General features: G+C 39.4%; 1 protein-coding gene across 3 annotated transcripts in view; it reads left to right on the forward strand.

Moving 5' to 3' along the window:
* The window catches only part of TEAD3 (TEA domain transcription factor 3), a 94,516-nt gene extending 85,185 nt beyond the window's left edge, over positions 1-9,331 (forward strand). For all 3 annotated transcript variants that reach the window (XM_089514804.1, XM_089514805.1, XM_089514806.1), the window contains 5 exons: positions 1,098-1,231; positions 1,665-1,838; positions 2,780-2,920; positions 3,444-3,596; positions 4,701-9,331. In XM_089514804.1, the coding sequence (XP_089370930.1) occupies positions 1,098-1,231; positions 1,665-1,838; positions 2,780-2,920; positions 3,444-3,596; positions 4,701-4,814 (716 nt within the window). In that variant the 3' untranslated portion in view covers positions 4,815-9,331. The remainder of the gene's footprint in view (positions 1-1,097; positions 1,232-1,664; positions 1,839-2,779; positions 2,921-3,443; positions 3,597-4,700) is intronic.
* Positions 9,332-10,242: the final 911 nt, after the last annotated feature.

The following is a 10,242-nucleotide window of genomic DNA, read 5'->3' on the forward strand; positions in this document are numbered from 1 at the left end:
CTCTGTGTCAGCAAGAAATAAAGTTTTGTTGCTATTTTAGTGTCTGATCCCACACACTCATACATAAAGCTCTAGCTCTTTTTATGTCATTACTGAGAGCTTCTCTTAGGACTAAACTTTTTTTCTTAATCCAACCAAAATATTGGTTTTAGCTTGTTTCAGTTTTAGAAACAAATAACTTGTTGGTGCACCCTAAAATATTAGGTCTTCTCATCATGCTCCAAATATTGCTTGTTTCTGTACATTTTCTCTCTCCATGGCAAGTAGCAGTACAAATGGAGAAAATGGTGGTGGGGAAGATTAACTGCAACTCACTCTGCTGTCCTGCTGCAATCCCTCCATTGCTGTTCTTCAGCTTTACCAAAAAGTGAGGGATGGACTTCCCATCATCTTGCTTAATTTAACAGCATGGTTACCAGCTTTGCATTGTCTGGGATATGTATGCATGGAATTGTATGAGGTCCAAATTCTGTGTGTAACCAGTTCCTACAGTCTATATGCCCTGTGAGTTGGACTGTGCTTGTCTCGAGTTCTCATAGTCAGCAAAGAGAATGTCTGAGAGGCAGGATGTGAGTTGGACACCAGGCTTGTGTCAGCAAATTATGCAGTTCATTAGGAAGTTGATCTGTCTTGTGAAGTGATTTTCCTGATAGTCTTTGGCCAAAGAACTTTCTACAAGGGTAGGATGGTGAATGCTTGAATTGCTATAGTTCCTGGAAATTGAAGTCATGTATTACTGAGGTAGATGGTATGTTTCATCCTTCTGGTTCATCAGGAATTTGTGATTGCTTGTCAGTCTTGCCTATTTGTTTGCATGTAGCCTTGATTTATGGTGCAGATGAGTCTGGCCCATTTCACTTTCTCTATTGTCTGTATTTATCAAAAGCCCAAAACATTTAGCAGAAAAGAATATTCAAACTATAATCTCAGAGAGGCCAGGTGCAATTATCATCTAACCACCAATGAAAAATATAGGCCCTGGTTGCATAGAAGGATGGGCACTCGGGCCAATGGGAGTCTGATTGTTTTCTCCTTGGATCTGAAGCTGATTCTCCCCTCAGAGTGCTCAGAAATGTTGCAACAATTTCTTTTTCCAGACTATGAGCCTTTGGCTCCTCTCCCACCTGCTGCCTCGGCTGTGCCAGTCTGGCAGGACCGCACCATTGCCTCTACAAAGCTGCGGCTCCTTGAGTATTCAGCATTCATGGAAGTGCAGCGTGACCCTGAAACGGTAACTCTTAAGAAAGATTGTTTTAGATTGTTCTCCACATGTGACTATTCTCCACATGTTTTTATTAAGTAGTTGGTGTTGTTTAGTCTCTTTGTGATTGTGTGAAGACTGAACTTTCCACTTACCAGCTCTCATTTTTTAAACAAAGCTGCCTAAGACATGAGCTCTGGCCATTACTACCTTGCTCCTTTGTGCAATTTACCATGTTACTCTGACTGCTTTGGAAGTGCTCATGTCCATATGGTAGTGATTAGCAATAAATAAATTCAAACAAACCCAATAAATTCAAGCTGGCTCTTTAATTTTCTACTGCAGAATCAGCAGCTACATCTGATTCCTTTTGTAATGGCTTAATCTTGTTGGTAGAAACTGATACCATCTGCTCTCACATGTTTGCACTTCATGTTCTCTTCCCCCCCCCTCCCCACTACAGTATAGCAAGCACCTCTTTGTGCATATTGGACAGACAAATCCCTCGTACAGCGACCCTTTACTAGAAGCAGTGGACATCCGCCAGATTTATGACAAGTTCCCTGAGAAGAAAGGTGGCCTAAAGGAGCTTTATGAGAGGGGACCGCAGAATTCATTTTTCCTTGTCAAATTCTGGGTAAGAACCATGCAGACTCAAATGTCTGAAAAGCCCTTGTTGGGCACTTCTTCACCAGATGATGGGGCAGACAGGCAGAAGGATTTTGCTGAGATTTATTAGTTTTTCTCTAATCTGAATGTAGCTGATGGTGGGGATGAGGAATTCTGTCTGACTGCAGGCCTTCCAGAAGATTTTCTGTTGGTTATCTTTTACCGACTTTTGTATTCTAAAGCAGATTGGGCTCAGTATCTGTAAAGAAATTGTTATGAAATAGCAACCACAAAAAGAGCAAAATTCATTAAGCATTTTTCAGACCTAAGCAAAAACATGCTATTTTCTTGTGGATATTTGTGTCCTATAAAAGTATATACTGCAATAATGGTGTCCATTTTTATTAATTTTGTAGCACTTTCCATACAGTGCGTGTCATCGTGTATTATCTTACCTGGTTTGGACTTGTTTAGTTACCATAGTTAATAATACTGCCCAGTAGTTGTTGGCTACTCCCCATTAAGTTTAAGAGCACTGTGGTTTAACTGTAGAATTTATCCTGAATAACTTTAACTCATCTTCTCAGCTTTTCACTAAAAATATGTTAATTACTATGGTCCACTTAATGATGCCCAGCAGCTTCTGAGACTTGGGAATAGTAATTTGACATTTTCAGCTGTGGACTTAAGAGGGAGAAGCCTTAGGTGTCACAAATTCTGAGCCTCCTTTCTCCACCTCCAAAATGGGCATATTAGCAACTTGCCTCAAAATGTGATGAGAATGAATGGACAAATTAATTACAAAACACCTTATTATTGTTGGCTTTTTAAAAATAATTGATTAGCAATATCCAAATGAGCACAAGTTTTCATGTTGGTATCAGTGAATGTAGCCCAGTGATTTGCTTGCCTTGAAACAAATAATAGATCATTCTAATCTGTAACACATCTTTCCTGCCCTTGATATAGGCGGATTTGAACAGCACCATTCAGGATGGCCCTGGTGCTTTTTATGGTGTAAGCAGTCAATATAGCAGTGCGGAAAACATGACCATCACAGTCTCTACTAAGGTGTGCTCCTTTGGGAAGCAAGTAGTTGAAAAGGTGGAGGTGAGTCCTGTGCTTCCTTTCTGTGTGGAACTAGCAGGAGGGAGAGAGGGTGAACCACAAACTGATTAATGTGGAATTGGATGGGCTGGATTATTTTATAGGTCTAGAGGAATTTGCAGTCCAAGTGAAAAGATGCATTCAGATTCTTGATTGCTAGAAGTGCATGTGCTTAGTAATCTTTATGCAGCATTACGTTTTGAACTACAATTCCCAGAATCACCCAACCAGCATATTATCCAAGCTAGCGTGGGATTTTGGAAGTTGTATGTCATCTTTCTGGGCTCTGGTCCTCAGTTTCATTTTTTTTCTTTCTTTTTTTCTGTCCCAGAATAATGGGCTGTTTTCCTCCATGGGATGCTTCATTTCTCTATTCCTCTTTGGCCCATCTCACAAGCTCTTCTAAATATTACAAATAAATACACATCTTCTTTCATCCTCAGTTCTCCACTGATAACATGGAAAATTTTGGACAGGCTTTTTAAAAAACAAAAACCAACCCAAAAATGTCTGTGTCTTTTTGCAGACTGAATTTGCACGGATGGAGAATGGAAGGTGTGTGTACCGAATCCATCGATCCCCTATGTGCGAGTATATGATCAACTTCATCCATAAACTGAAACACCTCCCAGAAAAGTACATGATGAACAGTGTCCTGGAGAATTTCACTATCCTACAGGTAAAGACTCTGCTTCCTTTTCTTCTATTTTGTGTCTTCCCTCTTCCCTCTCACCCATAGCCTATACATCTAATATGTCTTATTTAGGCCTCATACTACTTTTATACAAGTTAACACTGTCAGACATTAGTTTAGTTTTCAGGATCATGATGGGATTTTACAGGCTTCAAATTGGTAACATTTCCTCCTTCTCCTGACAGTTTTTTCTTCCTCCTTTCAATTCTTTATTCATAATTCCTTTTCCCTCCTAAAAAGAACAGCTTAGTAATTATCAAGTTATGTCATCTTTACTGGGGCAGAGGGATTGGATTTCAATTGCAAAATCATGAGAACAAATGGCAAGCTCATAAGTTTATTTTGGTGACATCTGTGAACAGCTAAGAGAGCTTTAGCTGTTGGTCAGTATATAGAAATATAATATAATATAAATCCCATCCTACTTTTCTACTTTAACTTGGAGTGACGATTTTATATGTATGTTATGTTAATGGACTGGGATGTGAATACATAAATTGTATCTTTCCTGCTTTTTGAGAGACGAGAGGAGGGAAGGAGAAGTGGCAACTGGGGAAAAAAATCAGTGTTCCAGCTCTATTTATGATTTATATATGCATGTGCCCTTGTTGGTTGTCATAAAATGCATGGGTATTATACTCCAGATTCTATGCCTGAGTACTCAAAGTAGCATGAGAACCTGCTTAGGTAGCAGATTTTGGATATGAGTGAAAGGAATCAAATTTTAGTTATTCACTTTGTTGAATTTTTCTGATGGGTTGGTGGTGAAGAATTTACGGGATTTTCTGCCTCACATGGCTGGTGTACCTTTACTGTGTGGGTCTAAGTTGCTGTTCTGCCTAAGGCAACAAAATGTCTTTGGTCAGCCCAATAAAATATTATATTGTTTTATATTACTATATTTTATATTAATATATAAATCAATTTAAAACTAATAGATCTGATGTATGAATAACTGGGTAGATGTCTGTGTTCTGTCTTTTTAAAAAGGGGGGAAACTAAAAATCATGGAATTCTTTTACTCTCAGGAATCTGACTTTCCCCTGCAGTCTTCTCTAATCTGTATGTGTTTTGTTGCTCTTTCCTCAGGTTGTTACAAACAGGGATACCCAGGAAACTTTACTCTGCATAGCCTTTGTTTTTGAGGTGTCCACCAGTGAGCATGGGGCCCAACATCATGTGTACAAATTGGTCAAAGACTAGAGGCTCCTCTGGGGTGATCAAGAAATTTAAGGAAGAAAGAGAGAGAAGTCTTGTCAGAAAAGCCACCAGTATATGATGTCTTGAGAAAGTCTTTTTAAAATGAACAACAACAAAAAAGCAATGCCAAAAAAACCACCACCTGTTTCACAATCAGAGATGTTTTCTACTTAGGAACACTTTTTAAAAACAATCAGAAAAAAAGCATTACAGAAAAGCATAACATGGATGGAGAATTATCTCGGAGACAGAGGAAAGACTGTTCCTTGGGACTGGGTCATCAATGTTTCAAGAGACATCAGTGCCAAAGCCTGGTAACTCTTGATGCCTTTCACAGCATACAGTGCTGTAAAAGGATCTGGTGAAATGAAACTGCCAGCCTCTTCTTAATCTCTGGATGTGTCGGTGTTTCCATGTCAAGATATGGATTTTGTTCTTGAAACCAGCCTTTCATCTGCGGAAAAGAGTTACTAGGGCTGCTGAAGATGTCTTCTGAGAACAGGATGGGAAATTAGATGCTGCCTTGTAACAGATCCTATTCTGTTTTAAACATTGAAAAAGATTTTTTTTTAAATTCCTACAGTCACTTAGTACAATCAATGTGCAGAACCAACACAGGGAACTAGCAGATTGTGTCTTCTTGTGGTGCCTACCCATTGGTTAAATACAAGTGATTTGGATCTCACAATAACCTGGGCATTTTCGATTGCAGAATCTACTGCATTCCCCCAAACTATGATGCTGGTGGAAGGGCACCAGATGTTGATTACGGCAGGAGTGTGGCAATGTTGCCTTCATGTCTTAGATGTTTGGATAATAGATGAGAGTATGCTACAGGAGTGTACACGTCTATATGTATACCACAACAAGAAAAGGATGGAATTAAAGGTTGCTGTCTGAAACATTAAAAGGTCTGAGTATGTATTAGGAGGAAGGGAATGGGCAGTGAGCTGGAGGAAAGCAGTTCCCAGAGTCTTGAATGATGCAACCTGCAGATTAGCAGGCTGACATTAGGTGGCCTATAAGATGTCTGCCTAGAGAAATATTTTCACTGGCTTATGTCATATAGCTTGGGTTCTCCCTCCCCCCCACCCCCACCCCCCATCATACCCCTAGGGAATTTTAAACAGCCCTTAAAGAAGCATTTTTAAAACATTTATCATGTCAAAAAACATATGGGAAAAGCTTAGACCAAAGTTCTTGCTGCCTGGACATTGTTTTGATGGGGTATTAATTTTCATTCTGCTTTTCTCTTCTTTTGTGATGGTCAGGATGTAAACATTAGGACACATGTTTTGCTCTGTATTATGTGTGCAGCATGTCCTTGTGGAGACTGCTAGAACCAAAGTGAAAATTGAGTAGTCTGGCAGTCCAAACCCAGGGAGGTGCTGAAAGATTGAATTCAGTGTAGCTTGGTATGAAGGATCCTTTGTCATTTGGAAGCTGTACCGTTTACTGTCGGAAATGCTGGGAAAGTTTCTATGTATGGGTTAAGGTAATGACAAACCCCTATACATCAAATATCAAGTCTAACAATGTGGGCTTTATAATTTAAATTGGTGCTTTTAGGAATGCTGTTACATGAATAGTGTCAAAATCTCCATACCCTCACTCCGTGGCTCTTCCAGGGCACAGCCCATAGCTTTCAACTATAATTTGTCTAAACACTAACTTGTCACTATATGAATAATAGAGGAACTAACCAAATGTAAACTTTGTGCCTTTTTGTACCACTGAGCTTTTCTCATCTTGTCTTTCAGCTTTTTCCTTTGTTACACTGTGTTTTAACTGGTTGGTTTTCATTAGAAATTTCTCCTTGTACTATTTTTCTCCCAGTCCAGGGATGAACAACCCTTTGTTTCCCTTGTTCAGGGCTTTGTTCCCTTATAGATAAAATGGCATTTACCACCTGTTAATGTTGGACAGGGCCAGAGTCAAAAATAAGACTTGGGTGGCCACTTCCTTTTCTCTCTTTCTTCCCCTCTTTTTTCTCTCTCTCCCTCTTCCTGTAGTCTGAACTTTCCTCAGGCTAATGATCCCCATGCTTTACTCTGATACCTAGAGAGATTCTTATGGAGAAGCCCCAAACATATGCTTGGGGGTGGAGGTGGGAGTGCAATAATCTTAAGAAAAACATTGCTGGAGAGGGAGAATATGTGGCCGTTCCTGGAGCGCAGAGACTTAAATCCAAATTTCTCCTGCTTGGATATCTGTCTAGCTTTAAATGGAGCTTGCTCTAAGGTGTTACAAAGAGAGATTTCATCACCAGGTTAATTTTAAATTTGGCATTAAGACGTGTGACAACCCCCTCATCCAGGAGAAACACAAATAGAGCTGGGGACTTAGGATGTGTTGAAAAGAGAAACTGTTAACAACAGATGGATTGTGACTGTCCCGGAAGTTTGGATTCTACCGTTTTAATGCAACGTTCATATTAAATCCTACAGATCCTCCTTTCACATGTTTTGCTTTGCTTTGGTGTTTTTTGTGTGTTTTTGTTTTTGCCTTAGCTTTTCAGAATTGTCTGTCTTATTACGGTAGGAGGTGAAGTCATAAAATATCCTTTTCACAACTGACTTGGGCATCACCTTCAGTTTGGGCCTGTATCACCACTGCATTGTTGACACCAGGAGCCCTGGTGACACAGTGGTTAAATGCCTATACTGCAGCCACTTGCTCACAAATCACAAGGTTGTGAATTCAATACCAGCAAAAGGGCTCAAGCTCGACTCAGGCTTGTATCTTTCCGAGGTTGCTAAAATGAATACCCAGATTGTTGGGGGAAATTAGCTTACACTTTGTAAACTGCTTAATGAGTGCTTAAGTGCACTGATAAGCGGTATAGAAATGTGCTTGCTATTAACACCCATGTTGTGACTAAAAGGACAATTACTGTTTCCCTTAAGGGCCAGGTACAAAGGCAGTGGATAACCCATACTCTGATCAGCATACTAAGAATGATCGTAGGAGCCTTTGGACTGTTGTTTCAGTGCAACAAGCAGCTATGATGTGACACTACAATGACAACTGACAAAATAGTTTTTCAACATTTTGAACGACATTTTAAATTAATGTTAAGAATTTTACCTGTGAAGTGTTTCTAACTGATGCCACCCAAGGACTTTTGGAAAACTTTGTTACAATGGTGAAATAAACACTCCTCTTTTATCATGTTAAGACTCTGAGGTGCTACATAGAGATTGGATTGGTAGAGCACATAAGTCACAAATTGCTGAAAAGCAGTACAATTAGTGCACTCTTGAGGATGAGCAATAACTGCTGTAGTTATAAAACAACAAGAGTAAGTTACATTCAGAGAGGCATCTTCTTTGCTTCCTGCCATCAACATTTTGATTTTAGTGCTCCATCGTTCTGGACAAATTTAACATGACTATGTGTGATGTTTTGGGCAAATTGGTCTCTTTCTTGTGCCACCACCGTTTCTCCTAAGTATTATTCTTAGGATGAACAGGCTGTCCAGTAAAAGCCAGCTTTGAAGTTCAGGTACGTTTCAAACCCCTGAGCGTTTGGGGGAGAGGTACAGCATCTTTGGAATCAAACAGTAGAACAAGAGGAAATATAGCAACAAGGGGGAGGGATGTTGAATACCGTATGATTACTGCCAGAATCTCTGCATCTGGAAGGGCAGGATTTCTGGCTAATTTATATGTAGCATGTTTATTTTCATTCCTAGATTAAAAAAAAATCTGGGAATTAAGGTTGAAACTTTCCTTGTTGTCCTCAGCTCATGTACACTAAAACACTCATTTTCTACTAAAATGTCTTTTAAACAGAGGTGCATAAGACTTCACTGTACATGTGTGGAGAGTGGAACAGGGCCTTAGTCTTGCCTAACTCCAAAATTCTTTGTACAAAGCTGTTTTTGTTTGTTTGTTTGTTTGTATTTTATCCGCAATCTTCAACCTGACTAGAGATTTCAGTGCAAACTTCCTCTTAAACTGGACTATGTTACATTTCTCATCCTTTCCTTTTTGGTCCATCTATACCATACTTCTCTATTTGTCTGTGCAACATGAAGTTAGAGCCCATCCCCAGCCTTCCTGTTGCAATATCCTTTGCATCTTTTTATCTTACGTTTGTGGGGGACACAAACCACTTCCCATTTGGTGTCCCTAGGAGTATGGCAGCAAGGCTAAGGAAAATACTGGCACCATGATTCCTCTTAGGCGAACATAATACAGGTACACAAAACTCAATAACCGATCCCCCCACATCCCATGTATTTATGAATTTCACATGAAGTACTGTTTTATTTTTTTTAAAAGACTTTGTAAAGCTTACCAGGGTTATGGTCACCTTTTTTAGAGCTCTGTCAGTCCACCGTGTAAAACCATTTTTATGTATTATATTTTGTGTATTTTTTTAATCCAGCTGTGATGGGTTGTATCATATATTGTTGTGTTTACTGTATGTCCATCTTCATGTAGATGAGACAGTGAAGCTTCTAGAAAGCTATGGTCTGCTGAATACTATTAAACTTATTTGTTCATGGGTTGGCTCAAAAACCTTTTTGTGTCTATACTTTTATTTATTCATGAATTACTACAAACAGCAATGAAGACGTGCAAAGTGGCTATAGAGACTGGATCCAGATTTGGTAATATGCAGGCTCAGATTAGCACTACTGTGAGTACTACTTAATATGGATCCAACCATATGTCCATATTGTCCTACCCCACAACATTCTCATCAAGTTTATGTGTATTATACATGCCTGTAATCTCACTATGCAAGGAAAAGATTGCATTTATACATTTCTGGTTTTAAACAAACATATAATATTTATGACTGTGAAACTACAACTTCTAAGATCATCAAATGGCACTTTCATATTCCAGGAGTAAAGATAGTGAATTGATGTGGAATGGGTCTCATTGTTTTTGGTCCAAACATACTTTTCTTTTCCAGAAGAAGGTCTAATGAAGCAAATTTTATGGGTTTGCAGCAGAAGCCAGTAAAGTGCTAGTTGACTGGCACCCATCAAGAAATTTCCCCAGTCTCTCAAACAGTTTGCTTTGTTAAAAAAACATATACATGTGTGTATATTTTATTAATAAGACACTAAGTGGACATGCTGTATCTTAAAATTTGTAAAAATAGGCATATGCATGAAGCAGAGGGAAAAGAACATAAATACAACTTAGAATCATAGAATCGTAGAGTTGGAAGAGACCAGAAGGGCCATCCAGTCCAACCCCCTGCCATGCAGGAAATCTCAGTCAAAGCATCCCCGACAGATGGCCATCCAGCCTCTGTTTAAAGACCTCTAAGGAAGGAGACTCCACTACACTCTGAAGGAGTGTGTTCCACTGTCAAACAGCCCTTACTGTCAGGAAGTTCTTCCTAATGTTGAGGTGGAATCTCTTTTCCTGGAGCTTGCATCCATTGTTCCGGGTCCTGTTCTGTGGAG

The sequence above is a fragment of the Sceloporus occidentalis genome, unplaced genomic scaffold (genome assembly GCF_023333645.1).
Source record: "Sceloporus occidentalis isolate IW3139 unplaced genomic scaffold, rSceOcc1.0.p SCAF_3, whole genome shotgun sequence".
NCBI lineage: Eukaryota > Metazoa > Chordata > Lepidosauria > Squamata > Phrynosomatidae > Sceloporus > Sceloporus occidentalis.